Genomic DNA, 25,221 nt, shown 5'->3' on the forward strand with positions numbered 1-25,221 from the left:
CTCTGGTGCAAATTACTGACCTCTGTCATCATTTTAAGTGGGGGAACTTGCACAATCGGTGGCTGACTAAATACTTTTTTGCCCCACTGTAAGCTGCAACATTGCTCACAGCTGAATAATCAACTATGAGGCTCTCTCTTTTAGTGGTCACAATTCTAACCTACAAAGTGACTTTATTTACGTTTTCTTAGATTATTTAATGTGTGTAATCCTGACAGAACACAATCATAACATGATGCATCAGCACTGACCAGAATCTGCAGAAACTTGCTGATTCTAAGATTCTAAATGTTTAAAAAGTGCACCAAAGAAAGTTGTCAGCAGGATGCATCATTGCCTGGAGTCACACTTATGTGTTAAAGAGCCACATTTTCCCCTTTATGTACATTAATAATGTGTTGTTTACTGTTAATTTATTAATACAGTACTTATTTTTAAAAAATCTGGTGATTTGACCCCACCAGTCTAACCCCACCATTGCTCTGATGTTTTCTCAAGCAGCTGTTTGCTCCTTTCCAGGTTTTCCCTCTTGCTGCTGGATTTGGAGGAATATTATTTTGAACAGCACACCGCGTACCATGTGACAAGCACTTTAAAAAAGCAGAGGTAAGTCGGATAATTAAAGGCAACGCTTCATCAGCATCTAACACCTTAAATCGCTGCACCATGGAAGTACTTTATAAGCTTGAGTACAAACCGTGCCTTCACTTTCCTCTAAAATTACAAAAAGCTAAAGAAGTCTCACACTTTGAAATGCTTCTCTGTTTTTATTGGTGCTATCATGTACTCATGTTTGTTTAAAGCTTTTAGGGTTGATGGTAGTTGCTCTGCCTTCTGAGGAACAACTGTTCAAACACCATTTAGTTCTGTGATGAAGGCTTGTGTAAACCTTTTTTTTTTTTTTTTTTTTTTGATCAAACATTGTGAACTTTTCAGTGATAATCATGTCCTGTTACCTACCTACTGAAAAAGGAGTGAACAGTAAATACACAAAACACCACCTTTGCTTTCTTTGTCTCATTTTGAAGATTTCTGTCCTTCAGGCCATTTGGACAACATTTGTGCCATGTAGCTGTTTTCATTTGGTTTATATTTGGCAAATATGTGATGAGCTGTGGGGCTAACGCTGGCTCTAGGCTGGATGTGAGTCAAATTCTGTTGTTTAGGCTAAACGTTTATTGCCATGTGGGACGACTTTACACTGTAGCTCTGCTCTGTAACATTAGCCTTGAGACCCATCAATGCAAAGAAAAAGTAATCTGTTGTGTGAATTCATTTCCGGTTTTGTCCCCCCCCCCCCCCCCCCAACACGGCTGATTGGGGGGGAAAAAACCTGGGAAGGAAAATTGATAGAGGTTGCTAGCCTGTAATTAGCATATTTCTCCTAACATTTCAAGATTTATTTTATTTTAGTTTTATAAATGTCTATTGACTTTTTTGTGCAAAATATTTACTCTTGTTTGTTTTGCCAGGTTTTTGTGTGTTGTTTTGTTTGTTTGTTTGTTTGTTGGGGGGTGGGGCTAGCTATTACTTAACAAGCTAACATCAGCTTTTTTCTTTCCAGAAAAATCAGAGGTTCATTCAAGATTTGTTCCAAATCGATCATATTTGATCCAGAGGAGCTTGCAGAACCAATTATAAAGGTTTGTTTTTATAACATTCTTTAAAAAAACAAAAATAAAACTACAACCAATAAACATTGTGGTAATGCTGATAGCTAAATTTTAAATTGTGAATTTTAACATTTAAAAAAAATATACATTGGTGTCACAGGCCTGTCTTATCTTTGCTGGGAGATACAGTTACCATTATGTAGGCAGGCTGGATATAATGGAGACAGCCTTGTATTGTACATTGTTTGTGTTTTTTGTGTACAAAATCTATGAAGCATGGATTTTGTAGTTACGCCACCACGTCTTTAATCATAACTGCTCACTCTGCTTTCAGATTCCTCTGCGAGATTGCAAGAAGATTGAGTTTGTGGAGGAAGAGAAGAACTCTTTTAACAAGTGAGCACAGTAATATCTTTGGCGTTGCATGTGCACGTCACATGCTCATCTTTACTCAGTTTGACAAACCGGTTTGGTTACTTGGAGTGCAAATGTAGCCCAGCTGTACTTGAAAAGCAGTTTTGTAAGTAGCATCTGCAAATGATTGGGCTTCATGTGATTTTGAAAAATAAAAACGTGTGCACTACTACTTTGGATGCGGCACATGCTAATGGTGATTATTCTGTTTTATTAATCTTAAAAGTAATTATAGTTTTGATGTCAAAATTCTTATTATTTACTATCTGATTTGTGCATGTGCTCACAGACCCGGACAATCAGCCATATCTATTCTCTCCAAGCAGGTGAGTTATGGAGTTATTACTTTTGTAAACATATTGTTCTTCAGAGAGGCACCAGCCCTCGCAGCTTTTTCTCTGTAATATATGGTATTTGATTGTTCAGGTTGATCCTCTTTACTTTCATCGTGTCTTTTTTGTCTAAGGCTACGTTCACACTGCAGGCGAAAGCGCATCAAATCCGTTTTTGTTTGACCCTATGCGACCCATATCCGAACATGGTATGCCAGTGTGAACGGCACAAATCCGATCTGGGTCACTTTCCTATGTGGTTCTGAATCCGATATATATCCGATGTTTTAGAAACGACTGCTGTTTGAATGGTCATGTCGCGTTAAATCCGTCTTTTACGTCACTGACACAAGACAGACGCCAATTATCAGCGCCGGAGAAGACATCGCGAACGCTTCCTGGCCATCCAGTGTAGATGTTAGTCAAACTGTTGGGAAGACAGCGTGAACATTTTATTTGTACTGCATAATCTGCAGATTCTGACAGAAATCTGCAACTATCCTATTTGTAGTGTGAACGAGCAGACTACAAAAACGGATTTGATCAAAAAATCGGAATTGAGCATTAAGACCTGCAGTGTGAACGAAGCCTAAGTAAATCCACTCTTTCGTTTTCAGGTGATATACATCAAAGAAAGCAACGTTATTGCGCCTTACAGAAATGAAAGGGTGGGTGAGTCAGCTCAGCATGAGTGTCTTTTGTTGTGTATTCACAGAGACTTGTTTGTGCTTAAAATCTGGAATGTCACTGTCTCACAATAACTGCTGCTGGCTTTTTCTTTTATTATGAAAGGGTGAAAACGGAAGGTAAAACTTTCTTGCGATGAGTCAGAGCCCAAAGATCACAGCCTCTGGACACATGTGCATTTGTTGGATCCATTTGAACACTATGCTATATAATGACCAGTGTAAAATTCTGGAATGATTGTCTAAAAACACTGAAGTACATTTTTAGGACAAGATCATAAAACCAGTGTGTCATTTTATTCAAAAGAAACTTTCTTTTGTTTTTGAATAAACTTGTCTGATCACAGGAAGAAAAGACGCTGACCTTTCAGTTAGAATTCTGCAGTAAAACAGAGGATGTTGTCCAGACGTTGCTTCAGGTATGTCGCTGGTACAAAACAAAATACTGTGGGGGGAGTTTTGTGTCACGTGCGCGGTGTGAGCTGCTTTCATTCCCTTTAAAATCTGTTAAATTTTGCAGCTCCACAGGGCCTCCTGTCTGGAAAAACTTGGAGACCAGACTGCAATGGTAAGTCGATCATTACTCTCAGTCCACAGTAAGCCTCGAAAGCAATGCCCCACTTCACACACTGACAAAAATCCACATCATAAAATCTAAATAAAGGTCCAATTTGTAGTGGCTTCATGCCACAACAGTGTGGTCCATCTCACATTTGTAGACCATTCCTCAAAACCCTGAAGATGAGGAAACGATGAAAAACAAATGCAATGAAACAGTGAAAGTCTGCACTTCCTGTATTTGTCCCCTCTTACTCCTTCCTCTTTATGACCTTTAATTAGTTTAAAATTGTAAGTAACCATTGCGTAACCAAAGACCAAACCCACATTTCCTTTATTTCTAGATTGCTGCCAATCTACAATCCCGAATGGCGAGGTCATCGTTTGACAAAAACTGGTATGTAGATGTCAATCAGATGAGTCTTTATATGCTTTTTCCTAACTTTATTTTTAAGCCTCATTGGATTTGTGTTATGCATGACTTAAACTTAATATAGTGATTATTATATAAGGTTTAGATGTACTAGAGCGTGCAGCCAGACAGGACTGTGGTTTTAATGTGCTGTGAAGCTTTCAGAGTGTTGCTGAAAACCCTCACATGGAGTGTGCAGTGGAGATGGTCATGCCTCTGGTGTGCAATCCAGGCCATGTCTGCGTAACAGATAAAAACCTCTACTTCCAGCCTCTCAATGGCTATCCGGTGAGATGACAAAGCAGGCAGTGGGAATGGTGTTGGTGTGGCTGTTTGTTCAGATGCTGGACACCAGTAATGTTTCCCAAACAAATGAATTGTAATTGGTGTGCACGTCCTCTCCCTTCAGGAAAATGTGATTCAGATAAAGCTGCACAACGTCAGGAGAATCTACAAAAGACGGCTTGGTCTTAGACCCCTGGTGAGTCGCAAGTGCCACTAAAGGTAGCTTTAGTATCTTTCTTTACTGCAGTTTATTTGGATGATCTCATGGGTTCATGTGTTCGTTCTCCCTGCTCAGGGTCTGGAGGTATTCTGTTCTGAGAATGACTTCTGTTCAGACATATACCTGAAGTTTTACAGCACGACCGACAGAGATGAAGTCTACTACTACATCGCAACTTTCCTGGGTGAGACGATACAAGCCTATTAATAAATGTCTGATTTATTTTATCACTTCTTTAAAATATATTTTGCTCTAAAAGCCTGAATTTGTGGCCTCTGGGTGCTGTTTTCACACATGTGCTGTACTCCTGAGCTGTTTCTGTCAAGAATACACAACAAATTGCTTTAAAATCTCTTTAGGATCTTTTTCTTCTTTTGTTTTGTGTTCATACCTAAATCCTAAGAAAGATCGAATGTGTACCCATTAGGATACGGATTTGTTGGTGTGCGGGACTCATACATGCACAAAAATGTGACCACACAACATGCAATTAATTTGCACAAATGTCTTTGATACGCTGCGCTGAGATGGGGGTGACTCTCAAAGCAGAGCCAATAAGAATGGATAAGGATTTAGAATTGTTAAACTCGTATCAATTCTCGTCCCTGTTGTGAATCGAATAAATCTAAACCAAGTGGAGCTTTTCAGAAGTAACAACGTGTCTGTCTTGGACAATCTTCAATACAGCAGTGTACCATGCTGCTTCTATTTGTGATACTTTGTTGATCACTCAGCAGTTCTGTCAGTAAATTATCAGAACCACGACTCGCTTGTTTTGTTGAGATTTATTGAACAAATTGAATGAAAGTTAACCGACCAGCAGTAAAGATGCAGACCCGTACAGATAGCTCCAGTCTGTGCTGCGTGTTGAGAAGAGCATCTGCAGAAAATGTTTTCCTCAACATTGTGTGAAAATGATTAACAAGTGAATCCCTGTTTGCGTTTCAATGATTACACATGAAGGTGTGCAGCAGTGCACTCGCACACATGGCTTTAAACAATACTGGATATAAGTGAGATCTAAATGTTCAAGGATTTAGGAGCAAACGGTGTGCCACTGGTAACCCTCAGCTACAGCCATCAAGTGATCACTAAATAGTCCAAAGCTGCAAGTAAACCTGGTGTCTGTGTGACGCAGAAGCAACGTATGTAAAACTGCTGTTGTCTTTATAAAGCAGTGCCGCTGATGCTTCATTCTCGGTGATTAACGGAACCACGTACCTGTGCTGTTTTCGCCTTTCTCGCTTAGAAAACCACGCGATAGAGCACACAGCAGAGAGCTACATGTTGCAGTGGCAGCGTGGTCATCTCAGCAACTACCAGTATCTCCTCCACCTCAACAACCTGGCTGACCGCAGCTGCAACGACCTCTCGCAGTACCCCGTCTTCCCCTGGGTCATCGCTGACTACACCAGCCCGCGATTAGGTAGGTCCGCAGACCTTTGCCGCTTTCTCCTGTCAGAGTGATGGTGGCTGAGATTTTGGGTCTTGCATCTTTGTAAAGATGCTGTAGTTTCTCACTGTCGGTACTTCGCTTTGTTTCTCAGACATGACAAATGCTGCCACATTCAGAGACTTGAGCAAACCTGTGGGAGCCCTGAACAAAGAGCGACTGGACAGGCTCCTGGTGAGACGACTGCCTGATCGTACTGTTTGTTTTTGCTGACAAGTTCCTTATTAACCACAGAGCTCCCCTCTTCTCCACAGGCTCGATACAGAGGCATGCCCGAACCTAGCTTCATGTACGGCAGCCATTACTCATCTCCAGGCTACGTCCTTTTTTACCTGGTCAGAGTTGGTATGTCACACAGTTAACATTACTTATCATCTACAGGACGTGTGGAACCAACAGATGTTATTTTTGTATGTTTTATAACTCTGAGGTTTAGCCTGCTGGTCACCTAGGTGACACAACAGTCAAATATAACACTACAGTTAAAAGCACAGCACAACATTTTCAGTCTTCATCTTGATGATGCTTGTGCGAGTCAAGCAGAAGTTTAAAGATCAGTCAAATGCAAAATTGTCACAGTAACTGTGACTCACATTGTGACTCACGGCCTTCAGAAACTGCACACTGACATTTTGGCGACACATAATTCTGTTCTCCTGATGACATTTGCTAATGCTTTTTGAAGTAACAGTAATGATATAATGATTTCTGATCTTTTAAATTAATTTGCTGTCCTCTAACTGCAGCTCCAGAGCACATGCTGTGTCTCCAGAATGGCCGCTATGACCACGCTGACCGAATGTTCAATAGGTAAATTATTTCCCCCGTTGTTTTAAACGTTATAATGGTAAAGTACAGAAATTTGCCCACTGGCTGATTTCTTTGTCATACTTGCATGTTTTAGATCAGGGTGTCAAACTCCAGGCCTCGAGGGCCGGTGTCCTGCAGGTTTTAGATCTCACCCTGGGTCAACACACCTGAATCAAATGATTAGTTCATTACCAGGCCTTCTGGAGAACACGTTGAGGAGGTCGTTTAGCCATTTAAATCAGCTGTGTTGGATCAAGGACACAGGTTTAGAGGGGTTTATTTTTGTTTCTTTGTTTGTTTTTTGAAAAATAACATTGTGATTATCTCCAAGACAAAAGCTTAACTCTTTTTGAAAGGTTTGAGTCTCATTACATCTGATCTAAAACTAACACAGCATTTCATAAAGACAACACCGTGGCAACAGTCAGTGGTACAGTGATTTGCTGTAACCATGACTTCAGCTCTCTACCAGAAACTGAAGGAGAATGTCCAGTCATCAGTTTGTGCTCCGAAGCTCAAGAGCACTTGGGTTATGATCTGAAACACACCAACAAGTCCCCCTCTGAATGGCTCACATTGATCGAGATGCTCAGCGTGACCTTCATGCTCAAAAACCCTCAAATGTGGCTGAATTAAAACAATTCTGCAAAGAAGAGCAAACCGAAGTTCCTCCACAGTGAAAGACTCGTTGCCAGTTGTCACAAAAGCTTGATTGCTGTTCTTGTTGCCAAATGTGGTAACCAGTTATTAGATTTATGGGGCTATTACTTTTTCCTCATTAATAATTATTTATGCATTTCTAAGGGACGATGTACAAAACATTTATTTCATGTGAGAACAACACTGAGAATTACCAGCTGACATTGGTGCAGGTTTACCTACAAGCTACTTTCAACTAGCAGGTAAATGTAAACAGAGCTGAGAAGTTAAGCTCATCCTAACTCTGACTGAAATAGTGCTAATCAAAGAAGTTTGACACATAGGTGTACATTTATCTGTGCACACTGATCCAGTTTAATCTTGTGGGAGGAATGGATCCTGGATAGGTGTCCAGCCTATCACAGGGCAAACAGAGAGAGAAGCAGTCATTCATGCTCACATTTACATGCACTGTTGTACAGGAACAGCATGCAAGCAGAGTTTGCAGTTTGTGACTACTGTGGAAACAAGTTTGAACACGTACAGTGTTTTCTGGTGAAGATGTGAATGTTGTATTTCACACTTTGAAGACGTGTTTGGTGACGTGTTGTGGTTTCTTACAGCATAGGTGAGACGTGGAAAAACTGCTTGGAGGGAGCTACTGACTTCAAGGAGGTAAAGCTATTCGTCTATTATCTGGTGTTGATGCGGTTTCTGTCGAGGAATGTCTTTCTTGACATGTTGCTTTTCCTCGTATGCTTGCAGTTGATCCCAGAGTTTTATGGGACAGACCCCAGCTTCCTGGAAAACAGACTGAGTCTGGATTTAGGCAGACGGCAGAACGGAAGTTTAGTTGGTGATGTCGTTCTTCCGCCGTGGGCCACAGGTGAACTTCCTGTCGACCGGCTGTCTGTGTGTCTCTGTAATATTAGGAGTCACGTGAGGAAGTAAGGGTTGCTGTTTCTTCCTCCAGATTCCAGTGATTTTCTTCAAAAGCACAAAGCCGCCCTGGAGAGTCAGTATGTGTCCGAACACCTTCATGAGTGGATTGACTTGGTGTTTGGCTTCAAGCAGAGGGGCAGTGAAGCTGTGGCGGCTCACAACGGTAACATAACCAACAGCTACTCTCAGTACAAGAGGCGCGAAAACATGCCAACGATTAATATTCATCTCATCGTTTTCCTTTCTAAGTGTTTCACCCACTGACCTATGAGGGCGGGATCGACTGTGACAGGTACAGAAAAGAAAATCCAACGAGAATATTTCCAAATGCTCATCCCGCCTCGTTGGCCTAACGTTTCCCCTCTGTCTGTTTGGCAAGCATTGAGGACACCGATCAGAGAATCGCCATGCTGACACAGATCCTGGAGTTTGGCCAGACGCCCAAACAGCTGTTCACCAGCCCTCACCCTCAGAGGATCACCCCGAGGTTTCAGAACATTACGCGAAGCTCGAGCATCAACTCACCCGACGCTGAGCTATCTCCAGGTAACACCGCACAGCACGGGAAGTGTGTGAGAGCCCTGCAGCTGCAGAGCTTTCTCTCTCATTGTTCAGGCTTAAGTAGCTAATAACACGATGCAACAGCAGCTGTGAGAGCTGAGCAGTGTTTCTAAAGCCCACACAGTTATGTGTTCACTACTCCTCTCTGGGAGGATGGTGCATGTCTCAGTGAGTGAAGCCAATCAACACAAACTCAAGATTAAAAAGAGTCACAAAACAATGAATTATTAATTTACTCCTGTTTTTGTTTTTTGTTTTTTTCTGGTTTTACTGAAGAAAAAAAAGTTTCATTTATGCACTTTCGGCTATATTAACTGCATCTTAATGTGTTTTGATATATAAAATGTTTTTCATAACCATAATAAGTTAACATGTAGACGGATCCCTGTGTTGTTTTGCAGCCTCTCAGGGCGAGGACTCGTCTTTCGAAGATCTCACCGAGGAGAGCAGGAGGTTGGCCTGGGCAAACATGGAAAGTCTGAAGCCCGTTTCCAGCCACAAGATCCATAAAGAGTGAGTCAGGAGCTGCTCTGTGGGCTGCAGTTACAGCAGAGTACAAATGTAACCACATACAGCAAAAGTGAAAGCCCTGCCTCAAAAATGAGGAAGTGAATTCAAAGAAAGCAGGTAGCAGGCAGCTGCAGGAGCTCCACACCCCTTCAGAAACTTAATACTAGTTTCACGACTACTTCCTTTAATAACAGACTGCTGTGTTATTCTAAACAAATTCTTCATTTCATGTGTTTTTTTTTATATACGTGTATATTTATGTTTTTTAAGTAACTTTGTTTCTGCTGTATGTGCAGAGCTGTGACAGGCATTGCTGTGTCTCGAGGTGGATCGGCTGTTTTCTCCACATCTAAAGGTTTGGAAAATGTCTAGACTGAGAAGAAATGTAGATGACTCAGATCTACTTGGAAACTCATTTTATTTTCTCTTTAATTAAAAAGCTGTTGAGCTAAAAGGATTAAGAGAAGGATGAATTACGGTTTGCTCCGTTCTGTCAGTGGAGACGTGTTTCACGCTGACGCCTCTCGCTCTCTATTACAGACTCGACACTTAAAATGTTTTCCAAAGAGCTGAAGGAGTTCCAGAGAAGCATGTCGTTCTCTAACATGGTACGCTCGCCCGTTCAGCATCTCCTTCCTCGGATCTCTTCTCCGAATCTGTTCCATTTCTCTGTAAACAGTAAACCACTCGACTGTTTTTCAGGCCTTGTCATCGTGTTTGATACTGGCGGACAGTAAAACGGTGGTGTGCTCTTCGTGGGACAACAATGTGTACGGACTGTTTATTCATTATATTTAACGTGGTTTTCAGAGAGTTTTGACGGCTTCTCGCTGACCTGCACGCTCCTCTCTCTCTCTCAGGTATTTCTACTCCGTCCCGTATGGCAGGCGGCAGGATACGCTGATGGGTCACGATGACGCTGTCAGTAAAATGTGCTGGTTTGAGGACAAACTCTACACAGCATCCTGGGATTCCACTGTTAAGGTAAAGTGTTGTCTCTATAACCCTTTTCAGACATGGGACATGTTACAGTGCTGGACTAATGAATTTACTGAAGGGAGAGGGCTATGCAGTATTTGTCATATGGACCAGATTGGACAGTACATCACATGATGAATAACACACGAGGCCCCTTTACTAATAAATAAGGAGGCAACATCGTAGACACATCAGACTCACACAAACGGTAAAATGATATCCTGAAAGCTTTCCCTGGACAGGAATGAGAATAGTGTTATTGCATCGTAGCTCGCACTCGTGCTGCTGTGATGACAGCTGAGAGTCCGGCCTGGTCAGGCTGCATGAAGCTAAACCTGGGTGCTCGTTCTGAAAAGAAGCCGACTTGTTTCAGTGCCAGCAGATGAACGCAGACTGAGGAAGACTAAGGACTCCATGTCAGAGAGAGGATGAACTTTTAGCGTTGTTTTCTGTGTGACCTTCACAGGTGTGGGAATGCAACTCTGACAGCTTTTCCACTCACAAGAGATCCCAGTTTAATTTGCTGGGTGAGTTGGAACATGATGCTGGGGTGAGTGACAAAACCGCAGCCACAGGTTTCATCAAGATCTTACAAACTTCATGTGGATTTAAATGCATCATAGTAACGCTGTGTGCATGTGTTATTGTTGGAAAGACTCTGACAAATAAAATGTTCATATTTGTCAAACACTGAGACATTTTAGCAGCGTTAAAAACATACGTAATAAAAACATGCTTGCTCTCTAACATTCAAATTCAGGTGAACACAGTCAGTCTGAACCCAGCTGGGACTTTGCTGGTGTCTGGATGTAAAGATGGGGCCGTCACCATCTGGGACCACAGCAGCCAAAGGACTCTGCAGCAGATCCACTGCCACAGTGGGACCATCCACCAGACGGACTTCAGTCCTGGTTTGTGTGAACGTGGAACTTTGAATTTTATGTTTAACATTTTAGGTGATCAGATCTGCTCGTGGAAGCTTTGAGTAAATAATTCCCTTAAGCTTAATGTTTGTCTCAGTACAGTTAAAGTGCATGTGGAGAGCACTTCTTCAGCTTTCTTTGAAGCGGCTGTTGGCTGCTTGATTCTTCTGTGTGAATCAAACAACCCTTTACTGCTGAGCAGGAAGAATTTCTGTTGAGAAATTACAACTCCCAGACTCATATGTATTATCCAAAGACACGTGTGTGATTATACCACTTTTGCATTCTCAGATAGCCGACACGTTCTCAGCGTTGGAGCCGACTCCTGCATGAAGGTTATCGACGTCCAGACGGGAATGGTGATCTCCTCTGTGAAAGCTGAAGAGGAGCAGAGGTTTTCCTAGCAATCCAGAACTTTGTATTTCACTTGTTTCTTTGTGCTATGTTCAAAGCATTTAGCAGCATGTTTGTGTGTGCAGGTGTTTCTGCTGGGATGGAAACTGGGTGCTGTGTGGGGGCCAGTCTGGTGACCTCCTCCTGTGGGACCTTCTTACCAACACAGTTACCAAGAGGATCCCTGCACACTCAGGTAGAGCTCATCTTCAGTAATCATTGGGTGGAGTTTTTACCCCCGTTTTCAAACTTCTGCTGCTGCTTTGTTTATTGGCTGTAAAACCAGCAACAAGAAGGAAAGAAAATCTGCTACATTTGTGATTTTATTTACTGCCAGCTGAACGAATTGGCAGGAATGAATAGACAAATTTACCAGGAACTTCTGCTAATTCATTGTCCTGAATGACCCTGACTCATAACATAAAGTTGTTAGTAAATAACAGAAAATGGTGGGCCGGATTGGAGCCTTTGCTGGTCGATTCTGGCCCCCGGGCCTTATGTTTGACACCCATGTCTCTAAAGTATTGGTCAGATTTCTGTGAAACTTGCACAGAATAAAAAACACACAGTTCACTAATCTCTGCTAAATCTGTAATATTTGATTCAGAAGATGTCACTGGATGCTAATTTGGCTAATATGTTTGTGTCACTAATGTAGTAAAACCTTACTACATGGCGTTATAATAAATGTATCAATTAATAACAATATAGGCTAAGGAATATTATACATAAATCCATGTACACACAGGTGCTGTCACAGCCATGTGGATGAGTGAGCTGTGCACCACAGTGATCACAGGTGGAGAGGACCGACAGATGATCTTCTGGAAGCTCCAGAGTTAAAGTTCCGTCTCTGTGGGGGAGATAAAGACTCCCAGTGCAATATCCTGGACAACACAGGCCAAGTATCCTGCTGACTGCCTTTGAAAGAGACTCACAAAGGACTTGAGACATGCTGAAAACATACTCTAAATGTGCAGCATCTCAGAGGAGTTGGCTCTGAACTGTTTTTAATCCAAAACCAAGCAACAGGCCACACGTCTTAGTATTCATTGATGTCTGCATCTTGGGAGAAAATGTCTACTTACAGTTTCGTGCATGAGAGACGGAAGCAGAAGTGTACGTGCCTGATTTTTCACTTCAGTTTTTAGCCTGTTATACATACATACATGTGGACTTTGCCTAAATTTATTAACTGTTAAACATCACGTAGCTAATCTCTTCCTAACCTCCCTCCACAGCTCCCTAAAGGATAAAGCAGGTGTAGTTGGTGGATGGATTGTACCTTGTTTTTAAATAAGCAATCATGTTTCAGTAGCTTTATGTGAATTTTAATTTTGCAGTGGATTTACAGTGTCTGTCAGAGCTTTATGGTGCTCAGGTTTTATTAATAAATCATGGTTGCCTCTAAAACGTCTCCTACGGATCATCCTGTATTTTGCAATATTTCCACAACAAAAAAAAGTAAAAGTTTAGTAAATGCTCATGCTTTTGGATTTCATGTCAAGAGGAAAGACAACTTTAATCAATATATCAGAGGTATTTTGGTTATTTACAGTGTCAGTGATGTTTGGACATCCAACAAACACTGGGGCTAAACCCAGACTACCCAGTAACAAACAGAACCATTTCTATATTGATATTTGATACTCTTGGTTACACCTCTTGGTCAAAATTCAAATAGACTACAAGTCCAGCAGCTCAGTTAACAGTTTAAAGGTCACTCAGCCAGTAGGTGGTGCTCTTTGCACAGAGAGAATTCCAGTCGGGGATGGAAGAGCTTCGCATCACCCTGAACACCTAATAATGAAACTGAGGATAATTTTTGCCTTTTTCTTTTTTTAATATATAAAGTCGATCATTTGCATGACACAAATTTCAAACAGTTGTCCTCTCCTGTTACAGACGGTTCTGTGTATATTGATGAATCCGCAAAGAGTGTGGGGGAGAATATTAGCGCTTTCCGATCATAGCACTTTGCTGCTTCCAGCAGACGTTTGAACTGAAGAGTATCAGGTCACATAAACCTCTGAATCACAACAGCTCTTCTGGTCGCTGTAGACCGGTTCCATTATGGGTCTTTTGGTAGCAATGGAAAAGTAGAAGACACTCTCAATAACACTCCACATCCACTTCCTATTTCGTCTCTTCCATTTTCTGTGGACAAGAAGACAAAGTGATGACAGGACCCAACATCACAAATACTTTAGCCATCAGTGCTTTTAAACGGCCTACAGCAGAACACGCTTCCCCACATCACGTTTACCTTGAGTTTTTTCATATTTGCAAAAGCTCTGAGTAGCTTGGGCGTTGGTGGCTTTGGTCCAAACAGAGCCAGTCCTTTCTGCTTCTCCTCATTACCTTGAGCAGGTACAGCTCCTTTGGCTTTGACTAGTTTCCTTCACAGTGACAAAAACACCACACATTTTTAAAAGGATGCATATTTAAATTTCATTTAACGTAATGATTTGGATGGAGGTTTGGAGGGTATATGATACTTTTAAATTTGAATGAAAATACGGTTCCTGAAGCACTAATAAGCGGCTCACCTGCCCTTCCTGGCCAGCACCTTCTCAGACTCCGGGTAGTGGACGAGGATATCAAACAGGTCTTTCTTCTCCAGCACAAAAAGGTTAGCGAAGCCGTGAGCTTTTACATTGGCTGTGCGCCTGTTTCCTCCATCTTTAGCAGACTGCAGTAAACTGTGGTTGGATAAGCAGACCAAAAACAATATGGCCTACTACTATGGCCAAAATAAAGCAACACAACCACTGCGCAATGTACACAACTTCACAAAAGCAGCATTAAAGACGTGATTAAAAACTGCTAGATTTTTTTTTTTCCTCCTTAGATTATCTCCACCCAAAGTTAACGTGACATCATCGTAACAAAGGTTTCACAGCATCAGCTGTCCTTCCTGATGCTGCAGACTTGCCTGATTTCCCCAAACACGGAGCCGGCCTTCAGCGTCACAAACACAATGCTGTTGTCGGGTCCTCCCACCACCTGCACCGCTCCACTTTTGATGATATACATCTCTTTACCGATGTCACCCTGCAGAGGACAGATCAGCGCAGTGACACTCGGCTCAGGTCACCTTGTTGCTTCATGATGATCAGCACAGTTCAGAAATATGTTGCTTGCTACTTTGTAGCCGTGTCGTTACCTACAGACATGTATACACATATGTATACACCAACCTTCTTCACAACAAAGTCTCCGGGTAGATAAATGATTGACTTGAGCCTCAGTAACATGTCCACTAACATCTGCTGGTCACAGCCCTGAAGGACAGAGTGTAGTGAGTACTGACTTTCACTGAATCACAGAAGCTCTGCTTTGCTTTACTCATCTCTGAAAGCAGCCAGCATAACTTCATTACACTTCACTACAGTTCATTATCCGTCCACTCACACGCCCTTTCTCTAATACACTTTCTATGGTACTAGAGCGCTGAAGCTTAAGCAGCCTCACCTGGAACAATGCAATCTTCTGGAATGTGGCAAGGTTGATGTCCACAGCAATGGCAATTCTCATCACCAGAGGCATCTTGTCCAGGAGCTCGGACTCATCTGAGAAGGACAGACAGTGTGATTCCATGTGAGCACAATCCAGATTTTTAGTCTGTGCATTTTTGCGGCTCATTATTAGTCATGCTTGAATCCTTAAGGAATGGCTGAGTCTTTTTCATTACCTCAGCTGTAACGTCAATTCATTTCAGCTGCAAATCATAACAGCTGTTGTCTCAAGATGCTTTATATTGTAAGGTAAAAACCTCACAATAATACAGAGAAAATTCTTAACAATCAAACGCCCTATGAGCAAGCCCTTGGTGACAGTGGGAAGTAAAAGCTTCCTTTTACCAGGAAGAAATCTCCAGCAGAACCAGGATCAGTGGCCACGACTCGTTTTCTTTTGTTTGTTTGTTTTTATATAGAAATGTATTTGTGTGGATGAATATTCCCTGTTCCCCATTTAAACTCATCAGCTTCTTCCGGTGAGGACACAACTGAGAGGTATACATTTCTCACCCAGCATTCCCTGAGCTGCCCAGGTGTAGTTGTACCAGGTGCGGACTCTGTTCTGGACTAGTTTGGGGATCGTATAGGTGTTCATGTAGGAAACACATCCGTCCATTGACGCCCGGAAGTATGTCTGAGCTGCTGTAGCTGCTCCTATGACATCTCTCATCTGAAAGAAAGGCAGAAATGTAAAGTGTCACAGAGAAGTCATAGATATTAACAGGTGGAATATTAACATTGAAGAATATCCTCCTACCTGTCCGATCAAACTCGAGAACACAAAGACACCAATAAAGAAGTTAGCCATCTGAAAGGAAATCTCAAAGGTGGTTACAGGTTCCGGTAAACCCCCGATGTTGATCAGACTGCGAACTGCAAAGTAGTAGCAACGCAGGTACCTGCGCAGGGACAGGAGTGAGAAGACAGGAGTTATCCACAGCTACAGACGGCATGTCGTAAATCTTTTAGTTTACTGGGATCAACAGGAGCATGGTACGCCTTTATGCTGTGTAAAGCTCTAACATGGTCCTAAGAGACAGGCCAAGAACTGTAACCCTTTCATGCATGAATTATAACAACTTCAATCAGGATTTTTTTCACAAGTATTTTTATTCATCTTTAGGTATGAAAAAAATATTTTTGAACTTCATTTTTTTTAAACATGTAGTTTTTTACATGTCCACTAAGGTGGACAACTGGCTGACCAGTGGGTGGCAGAGTATGTAGTGACACATCAGTGTCCAATGTTTATGTGCAAGTATACCATCAACACTGACACCAATACAAGAAAACAGCCTTTGAATAGCTGTGTCCACTGTAGTGACCACTATGCATGAAAGGGTTAAAGAACGGCGTTACCACAGATGAACATAAAATATAAACATTTTTAAATACAGGAGTATTAAAACAGAACAATACGAGTTCTTTAAACTGAATTCAAAAGCGAGCGATGTCAGTCAGGACTCTAAGTCAGCCGACGTCACTCAGTGAACAAAAAGTCAAGAGCAAGTCACTCTGTCAGCATCAGTATGGTTAAACGTCCTCAGGAGCGCCGCATTTGATTTGCATAACGCTGAAAATAATTATTAATATCAGAGAGTTTAATCAATCTGCAGTTAATTAATGGATTAGATTTGTAGCTCCCAGCTAAGATGAATGCCAAAACACAATTCTTAATTAATATTTAAAAAAAGGATAAAGCAGAGCTGGTCTTTGTTCAGGAGGTACTCTTACAAAAATCACGGAGCATGCTGTGCACGTTAGGATACAACAGAGGGCGCTGCTGATCTCCCCAAGCACACGCAGCACGGTAAATAATCATCTTCATCTGCATACTGCATACCAGCACGCAAAAAACATGTGCATATGTGTCATTAAATAATGAAATGGATTTGGTTTTGGAAACACCAAGTTATAATATTCTTGGTAATGATGAAACTTTTGTTTCACCGTGTCACAACATCGCTACATAGACACAGCTTGACTTGGCCTTGTTAAGCTTGCCTTTAAATAGAGAACCCCTGCTCTCTGCTTTTTGTTGTTTGAGATTATTTATACACATCTCTCTCTGAGTTTTAAATTGTTTCATTAAAAGGAAAAATGAAATATTTTCTTTTGAAATGACATGTTTCAGTTCCACGGTGAACTCCAGAGTACAGTGTAGAACTTTAGGTCCCAAACTGGTGTACATACGCTGTGCCATTCCCGTCATACACCCATGTAGTTGTGGCAAGACCCTGGTGCACTGAGGCGACGTAGTAAGCACAGGCGTTGAGGTGAAGCATGAAGAGCAGGTAGCCTGTGGTGCGGGCAACTCTGTGTCAGAAAGACAGAAATGGTGACGCTAAAGCTACAAAACAGTGACACCATGCGATTCACGAGCAGTCACCTCCAGATGTAAGCTTTGGCCATGACACTCTCAAGTCGATCACTGAACTCAAAGAAGGAACCAATCTAAAACACACAGGGGGAAAAGTAAAGGAACTTATCAGAAAATGTAATGGAAAAAAAGTACAATAAAAAGAAGTTAGCATCCTCCTGCCTACCCTGATGAAGCGGTTCAGTCGGTAAAACGAGGAGAATTCAAAGTACAGGCAGAGCAGGTCGAAGGGGAGGATGCTGATTATATCAGTCTACACGGAACAGAATACAAACATTTGTTAAACTTTGGATTTTGCTGCAAAGCTCACAGATATGAAAGAAGAATAAAAACTGGTTCAGTAAAAATATAAATATAACAATGCAAACTTCTAACTGCAAAAATGTGGATAAAAAACAAATGCAGTGTCACCATCTATCCATCTATCCAAATCTATATATTTAATGTTGTACCACTTTATAATACGGTCTGCAAAAAAGACAGAGTAGAGAAAACAATGAAATAACTAGATTGTAAGTAAGTGTAAGTACTGTGTGAGTCATTTTAAGAAAGTTTTGCATGACTTCAGGTATTTTACTGGAAAGGAGACATAAAATATTCTGTAAGTTATTTTTATGTATTATGTAATTTCTTGGTAATATTGCACAAAAACAAACAACATTTCCCATTCTTACATTGCAAGTGCACTTTACAGTCTTTATCACACATATATTAGTAAGATAAAAGGACACGTGAAAAACAGAACATCGATCGTTCACAGCAACATAATGAATATTGCATAAAGATGTAAAAAGGTAAGATTAATCCACTCTATAATACGACCCACGCCCCAAAAACTACAGCGTTTGTATGATGTAGAAAAAGCGTTTTTCTGCAAACTTACCATGAAATTGGACACAACTTAAAACTGCTTATGCAGTACTTAAATTTACTTAAACTACAATCATTTCTTTATTTCCTGCAAACACTTTAGTTTTAACTTTCTTGTTCTAGTGTGCCTACCTGTCAATATTTGTAGGTACATTTAATTACAACGTAATACCAAATAATACATCTTTAGTCGCCTTTAGTGTTATAAAGTGTTTAATTTAATTCAAACCATTTAATAAATAGGATTTTATTTATTTATTTCTAATATATGCTCATTTCATGCCAGTGCCAGTGCTTGTTGTTTTGGACATTAAGGCACTCATTTATGGAGTCTTGGATTTGGAATATGTGTAGTTTGGCTTTATCTTGCTGAAATAAGCAAGTACCACAATTCCTGACATTATGTTAATTGTGTTATTTTTCAGTTGTTGAACAAAACTGTACTTAACTGGAGTACTTAAGTAAATGTATTTAGTTACTTTACACCATTGGACACATGTTCTCACCTTAAATTGATGTGATTTTCGATAATGTAGCTTAGTCAAAGCTCTGTCTTTCTGCAAGCAACAGAGGTGCGAAAGTCAATTAGACTATTAAAATGTTATCAGGTACATGTGATTGAGTGGTTTGTGACTTACAATGATGTCTCCAGCTTTGACAAACTGAAGGCGAGGCTGCCAAACAACGATGTCTATTATATTTACAATGTCGCTAAGAATGTCGAGGAATATCCAGTAGCGGTTGGCAGTTTCACTGTGGTAAGGGAAAGCCAGCCTGGCGGAGCAAAACCAGACGTTGTAATTGTACGCCAATGCCACGAAGCTCAACCAGGAAATGTACCGACGATCTGGAGAGAGAATGACAGAAATGTCTGTCAAGTATTTAAAGGCAAATACAAGAAATTCATTGAGCTTAGGTGTGATGCTTACCTGTGAAAGGATCAATGGTGGTCCCCAAGATGACATCCATTTTTTCCTCCACTGGATGGAAGAGGACGTCAAAGCAGGAGCAGCTGATTTGTGGGAGGATCCTTTCTTTCTTCTTGGCCTCCTCTGCCAGTCTCTCCTCCTCGGCTTTCTTCTCGGCCTCCAACCTTTTCTCCTCATCTTTTTTCTTCTTCTCTTCTGCCTTTTTGGTTGCTTCCTCCGCCTTCTTCTTTTCTGCTTCTTCCTTGGCTATGCGCTCCTCTTCCTTCAGTCGGATGTAGTCATCCTTTCTCAGAATAGGTGCTAAAAGGCAAAAAAAGAAGCATACGATGACTTAAGACATTAGTTTGCATGTTGTTGTTTTTCTCTCTAAGCATGCTGGCTTGTTTTTGACCACACTTACTGACAGGTGGTGTGACTTCTGGAGATGTGGCGTAAGGGTCTATGGCCTTCTCTTTGAGTATCTCTGTGCGTTCTTTTAACTTCTTGGCTAAAAATCGGATGGTGTCGTCTGTGTAGCGGGAGTAGACAACAGGTGGAGGAGGCGCTTCTTTGCTAAAAACAGATAAATTAGAATAAAACACGCAACTCATAGCTTTAGGTAGACACCGGGAGAGACGACAGCAGCGCTGCTTTTCCACTTGTTAAACAGGCATTTGTTACATTTCTATGACATTAATATATTTCCTCAACATTCCCTTAAAATTCTATTGAAGCAACTCCAGCTTGCATGAGAACACAGGCAGATCAATCTCAGTCACAAATACCACTATAAGCTCCTAATCTTCTTTCCTCCTTTATGTGTCACATGCTGCAAGTCACAGTGTTATCACATCTTGAAAAGTAAGTGTTGAAGGTCTCCAGAGACCTCTCTCATTGGGGAGGGGGTGGGGACTCTGTGGAGTCATCAGTCCTTACTGTTAGATACCTGTTAGATATACCTGTAACTATTCTTGTCCTCAAGCGGCTCAGAGTTCATGAAAACAGAGGAGCTAAAGGAGAGCCAAGTTATTCTTAGTACAGTTAACGTGTCCTGGTGCAGTGCCCGTACAGGGACAGCGTAAACCGGGTTGTTCTACAGATGCCCCTAAATGCCTCAAATGTAGGCAACTGGTTGCTGTGAATACTAACAGACACGCACATGATGTTAGAGGGTGTTTGGAGAATGAAACCAGCTTTAAAACACTCAGGATGTGTTTGATTGACTTTCATCTGTAATTCAGGGAGTTTAACAAAAGTATTACACTAACTGTTTAGGAGTTGCAGCAAATTTTTTCTATAGTCCCCCATTTTCAGATGCTTAGAAGTAATCAGTTAACCATAATTTTAAAATAGTTTTGTTTCTAAGACTGGTCTGGATGTCGTCAAATACCCTGTTTTTGCCCTTGAGTTGCTTTTACGGCGGCTGTTGCTTGTTTGTGTCTCTCTCTGTATTCAGGTTTGTATTTAAGAACTGAAAAGCATGCTTGGGTTGAGATCAGGGGACTCACTTGGGAGTTGAAGAATAGCTCATTTCTTTACCTTGAGAAGCGCTTGGGTGTCTTTTGCAGTGTGCTGTGGGTCATTATCCATTTGTGCAGAGAGTATAGCTCTGAACACTTCATCCTGCTACTTCTATCAGCAGCCTCATCGCAAATAAACACTAGCAGCCCAGTTCCACTGCTAGCCGTACATGAGTTGCTTCTTTCTTTCTCCATACTTTTCACTTCCTATCATTCTGGTTCAGCTACCAAATACAAGCTCAACACTTAATTAATTAACTCCAGATATTTGATCTGCTCAATTTGTCACGAAATAATGGAGCTGAGCTCATCTGGCCATGAAACTGCTTGCCAGTCAATTGTCCAATTACATTTGTGATTCTAATGATGGAGGGTTATGTATAAAAATGGCTGTAATTACAAAACTAATAACGTAATAATTGTTAATGCCCTTAAATAAGCCGAAAAAGGAGTACAAGCATGATGAATTCTTACCCTTCAATGTCCTCTGGATTGGCAGGAGCAGCAGTGGGAGCGGGAGCAGCAGGTGCCTGCGCAGGAGCTGGAGCTGGAAGAAAAATATAACATCATTCTTTAGCTTTTCATTTCTATGACTGTTACAGAACCCCCACTGAAAACCTTCAGATTCTATACTGTAGAAAGATATTTAAAAAACAATTCAAGTGCAAAGTTCAACAACCAGAGCAGCATCATGCACCGCATGCTTATTTGACATTCAGCCCTCTATTCTTACACATCCCGAGGGATGCTGTTCGTATTTTAAACCACTGGTACACGAGGAAAAGATCACCACAGCATGAAGGAAGGCTGTTTCTTATTGCTTACTTTAGTACAGCAGTGGGAACCTAAACTTTCCCAAGACAGTGCTCACTGTTTGTGATACAGGATCAGCCAGATGACACCAATCCCTTTGTCTGTGATTCACAGAGAAACAGGGAGCAGATGGACAGTCTAACAATCCACTAAAAGACACATTTAGTGAATCTACAGCAAGGTCAGAGAGTGTGACATATAACAGAGCGAACCAACACCTCTCACATCTGTGGACGATGGTACATACTGACCAAAAAACATTCCCTTCAAACCACTTGACCATCACCCTAATAACAATGTAACTGAATGTGGAACTCAGCTCAGATAAACACGCATCTCACCTGTTTTTGGCTCTTCTTCTTTCTTCTCCTCCTTTTTCTTTTCCTCCTCTTTCTTTTCTTCTTCTTTCTTTTCCTCCTCTTTCTTTTCTTCTTCTTTCTTTTCCTCCTCTTTCTTTTCTTCTTCTTTCTTTTCCTCCTCTTTCGTGGGCTGATCTTCTTTTTCTTCTTTCTTTTCTGGCGGCGTTTCTTGCTGTAAATTAAAAACACAGGCAGAGGGAAGAGAACAAATAGCAGTGATTAGCCTGCCAGTGTAGTATCAACCTGTGCAGCACCAGCCTATGTTTTGAAGAAGAACCAGTGACAGCTCCTGTCCATATTAGTGTCAAGCTGCCTCAGAGGCTTTCACCTCCTGTTGTGTATTTTAATACAACTCAGTCTGACAAGCTTGGAGAAGCCAATGAACCTGATTAATGTTTAATTTGAATGGTGTGTCCACTGGATGAACACAGTGTTTGTCAAATTAAAATAAAGGGAGATTTAAGCTCTTACCGTAGCCGGTGGAGCCGGGGCAGAAGGCGGAGCGGCAGCAGCCTGGGCAGGACAAGGCTCAGGAGCCCCGATCAGCTTCTTTAACCTGCTGAACATGGCCAGACAGAAAAGAGTCTGACCTTTCCACTGCTTCTTCTGCAAACTTCTTTTTTTTAGATGTTAGGTCTTTGAAAGAGTACCTGAACTGCTTGTTGTGGAGTCTTTACCTCAAACCTGAACAGCAGACTGAAGCAAATAAAATTCTAGGAATCAGTAAGTCCCTCTAGGCACTCCCCTTTCTCCAGGAGCCAACAGCAGCTCAACGAGCTGAGCTGACAATCACTGCCAGCAGAAATAATGGGTCTCCTGGAGTTGTGAGCACAGCCCAGAAAGAAGACTTTTACCAAAAAGCACCAGTGCTATTTTTTTTAATATGTTAGCGAATTTATATAAAAACCTATACCTGATCAACGTAAGCTGGAGGAGACGGCAGGTAAAAAGAGTATAATCAGTTTCTGAATATCCTGTATCATGGATAACATTAAATTCACTGCAGTAACCATCGGTGCTACGATGAAAGTAGCTGGTGTAATGCTTGGTGTATTTTAGTCTGTGGGGCTCACAAAAACAGAGGCAGCTGAATTAATCGGCCCTCGTACTGTCACTGGCAGGTGAGGATTAGCCTGGATGTGACCTCCTGCTCTCACAAACACAAGGCTAACAGAGAAATACACTGAATGCAGTTCAAACATATTTATTTATTAAAACTCAGTCAAATAATATAAACTGTCAACATTATTGTCACCATGCTTCTTACTGACTGATAATCTCAGGCAGGCTTCCACGCCTACAGTGGGAAAAACGACCGATTATACTGTATAAAAACCATATGAACGAAGTACATACATAGCAGTGTCCACTAGGGGCAGTAGTTGAGGTACACATGGTCTTGGCTTGTTGTTATTATTAAATTAGACAGAATGACACACAGAGCAGTAAAACTATCATCTGAAAGGTGCTTTCAACAGAAATGAGTTCATTTCCATGAGAGATACATTTTCTTCACTCCAAAAAAGGGGTTATTAAAAAAAAACTTTCCATGCTCCTTATTACTTGGTACTGGAAGTCTGGGGAAAAAATAAAAGACAAGCACAATGACTTTCATGTAATAATCACTTGGGGTGCATTTATTAGGACAGAACGGTGTAGTTACCTTCATTTTGTCGATAAACGTTTTGTTAATGGTCCCGCCGAAAGCGCGCAGCAGTTTGGGTGTGGGGGGTTTGGGTCCGAACAGCGCCAGTCCTTTTTTCTTCTCTTCTTCAACTTTAGCTGCTGCTGGACCTTTGGCCTTCATTAGTTTCCTACAGAGGTACAGAGGTTTGTTTACTACAGCAGCATTTATTATTATCATGTGGAAACTTCATATCTCAGGGATTACATGTGTACTTATGCGTCACACTGACAGGAAGGGGAAGCTCACTGTTCAAAGGTGTCCCAGCCTGATGAACATCACCAACAGCCCTTTTTCTGACGTCCACATAACACTTTTCTTTTCGCTTTGTTTGTAATCGTGCTGTTTTAAAGATCAGGCCTTGAAAATAAAAATAGGTCCACCCACTAACATGTGATTGTTTTCCTTGTGTGTAAAACTACCTGACTGGAATTTTATCTTAAAAATCGCTGCCATTTATACATGTTCACATACTTCCCCCCTCACAGATAGTGTATCATTGGTTTCCAGTAAATAAACCACCAAGTACAGAAGTTATTTTGTGAAATCAGCAGAAAATATTGAGTCAAATCCTTTGACTCACCTGCCCTTTCTGGCCAACACTTTCTGCGACTCCGGGTAATGAACCAGAATATCAAACAGGTCTTTCTTCTCCAGGACAAAGAGGTTGGCGAAGCCGTATGCTTTGACATTAGCTGTGCGCCTGTTCCCTCCATCTTTGGAGGACTGCAAGAGACTAAGAAACAGAAAGAAAACATTTCACTGTTCACTGATTGTGATTAATTGCCTCTGATGTTGATTAATTATCAGTATATATTTGTGCGCGTGTATCTGAACTCACCTGATTTCCCCAAAAACACAACCAGCTTTTAGTGTCACAAACACAATGCTGTTGTCGGGTCCTCCCACCACCTGCACCGCTCCACCTTTGATGATGTACATCTCTTTACCGATGTCACCCTACAAATAATTTACACAAATAAATTACTGAAGGGATGTTTTATGTGTATGTGCTTATAAAGGGCATTTTAGCTTTAAAAGAAGCCTGTGGTGGCCTTTTATATACACAGAACGTCTGAGATTAAAGTCATAAATTCAGACCTACAAGAACTCGGACATTCTTTGATATTAAAGTTGTAAATTTTGGAGGAAAAAAAAAGTATTAACCTAAAAAAAAATCACTGTCATGGGCTGTTTCCTTTGATCCTGCATTTTGAGTTTCATTCCTTTTTGTATTATGATGTTCTTGTTTGTGCAGTTTAGGCTTCAGCCAGTTCTGCTGATATTGAGCTCTGTTTCCCTATCCGGTCGTTAAGTGATGACGTGACGAATCCTACTTCCGGGCCTAAAGTAGTCTGCGTTTAATATGGCTTTTGTGTTGTTAACATGTTTAATGTTATGTATTTTCTTCTATTTGATCTCAAAAAGCTCCTAAAA

The 25,221-nt window shown here is 41.2% G+C and overlaps 3 protein-coding genes across 3 annotated transcripts in view; 1 reads left to right on the forward strand and 2 right to left on the reverse strand.

Annotated features, from left to right (window-relative positions):
* The window catches only part of nsmaf (neutral sphingomyelinase (N-SMase) activation associated factor), a 17,019-nt gene extending 3,873 nt beyond the window's left edge, over positions 1 to 13,146 (forward strand). The window contains exons 3-31 of the mRNA XM_005744899.2: positions 1,565 to 1,643; positions 1,948 to 2,009; positions 2,317 to 2,353; positions 2,977 to 3,027; positions 3,393 to 3,464; positions 3,566 to 3,613; positions 3,948 to 4,000; positions 4,174 to 4,303; positions 4,425 to 4,496; positions 4,596 to 4,704; positions 5,770 to 5,946; positions 6,068 to 6,147; positions 6,228 to 6,318; positions 6,720 to 6,783; positions 8,046 to 8,097; positions 8,188 to 8,308; positions 8,396 to 8,527; positions 8,614 to 8,656; positions 8,744 to 8,910; positions 9,327 to 9,438; positions 9,732 to 9,790; positions 9,976 to 10,043; positions 10,138 to 10,205; positions 10,296 to 10,419; positions 10,880 to 10,963; positions 11,174 to 11,324; positions 11,628 to 11,730; positions 11,816 to 11,925; positions 12,478 to 13,146. Of these exons, the coding sequence (XP_005744956.1) occupies positions 1,565 to 1,643; positions 1,948 to 2,009; positions 2,317 to 2,353; positions 2,977 to 3,027; positions 3,393 to 3,464; positions 3,566 to 3,613; positions 3,948 to 4,000; positions 4,174 to 4,303; positions 4,425 to 4,496; positions 4,596 to 4,704; positions 5,770 to 5,946; positions 6,068 to 6,147; positions 6,228 to 6,318; positions 6,720 to 6,783; positions 8,046 to 8,097; positions 8,188 to 8,308; positions 8,396 to 8,527; positions 8,614 to 8,656; positions 8,744 to 8,910; positions 9,327 to 9,438; positions 9,732 to 9,790; positions 9,976 to 10,043; positions 10,138 to 10,205; positions 10,296 to 10,419; positions 10,880 to 10,963; positions 11,174 to 11,324; positions 11,628 to 11,730; positions 11,816 to 11,925; positions 12,478 to 12,572 (2,614 nt within the window). The 3' untranslated portion in view covers positions 12,573 to 13,146. The remainder of the gene's footprint in view (positions 1 to 1,564; positions 1,644 to 1,947; positions 2,010 to 2,316; positions 2,354 to 2,976; positions 3,028 to 3,392; positions 3,465 to 3,565; positions 3,614 to 3,947; positions 4,001 to 4,173; positions 4,304 to 4,424; positions 4,497 to 4,595; positions 4,705 to 5,769; positions 5,947 to 6,067; positions 6,148 to 6,227; positions 6,319 to 6,719; positions 6,784 to 8,045; positions 8,098 to 8,187; positions 8,309 to 8,395; positions 8,528 to 8,613; positions 8,657 to 8,743; positions 8,911 to 9,326; positions 9,439 to 9,731; positions 9,791 to 9,975; positions 10,044 to 10,137; positions 10,206 to 10,295; positions 10,420 to 10,879; positions 10,964 to 11,173; positions 11,325 to 11,627; positions 11,731 to 11,815; positions 11,926 to 12,477) is intronic.
* Positions 13,147 to 13,269: 123 nt separating this feature from the next.
* On the reverse strand, positions 13,270 to 22,113 carry cngb3.1 (cyclic nucleotide gated channel subunit beta 3, tandem duplicate 1; the record flags this gene model as incomplete). Its single annotated transcript, XM_005744906.1, has 17 exons — positions 13,270 to 13,886; positions 13,996 to 14,128; positions 14,279 to 14,431; positions 14,665 to 14,783; positions 14,930 to 15,013; positions 15,204 to 15,301; positions 15,761 to 15,920; positions 16,008 to 16,149; positions 17,444 to 17,566; positions 17,640 to 17,704; positions 17,797 to 17,883; positions 19,007 to 19,057; positions 19,139 to 19,347; positions 19,430 to 19,729; positions 19,830 to 19,981; positions 21,403 to 21,475; positions 22,083 to 22,113. Coding segments are annotated over 17 exons (2,001 nt in total), but the record flags the coding sequence as incomplete, so codon positions are not given.
* A 1,322-nt stretch (positions 22,114 to 23,435) lies between these two features.
* The window catches only part of LOC102203196 (cyclic nucleotide-gated cation channel beta-3-like), a 25,039-nt gene continuing 23,253 nt past the window's right edge, over positions 23,436 to 25,221 (reverse strand). Inside the window, exons 14-17 of the mRNA XM_005744907.1 lie at positions 24,626 to 24,744; positions 24,368 to 24,520; positions 23,764 to 23,914; positions 23,436 to 23,677 (exon numbers count right to left, since the gene is read on the reverse strand). Of these exons, the coding sequence (XP_005744964.1) occupies positions 23,660 to 23,677; positions 23,764 to 23,914; positions 24,368 to 24,520; positions 24,626 to 24,744 (441 nt within the window). The 3' untranslated portion in view covers positions 23,436 to 23,659. The remainder of the gene's footprint in view (positions 23,678 to 23,763; positions 23,915 to 24,367; positions 24,521 to 24,625; positions 24,745 to 25,221) is intronic.

The sequence above is a fragment of the Pundamilia nyererei genome, unplaced genomic scaffold (assembly GCF_000239375.1).
Source record: "Pundamilia nyererei isolate P.nyererei 1_Seehausen unplaced genomic scaffold, PunNye1.0 scaffold00150, whole genome shotgun sequence".
Lineage (NCBI taxonomy): Eukaryota > Metazoa > Chordata > Actinopteri > Cichliformes > Cichlidae > Pundamilia > Pundamilia nyererei.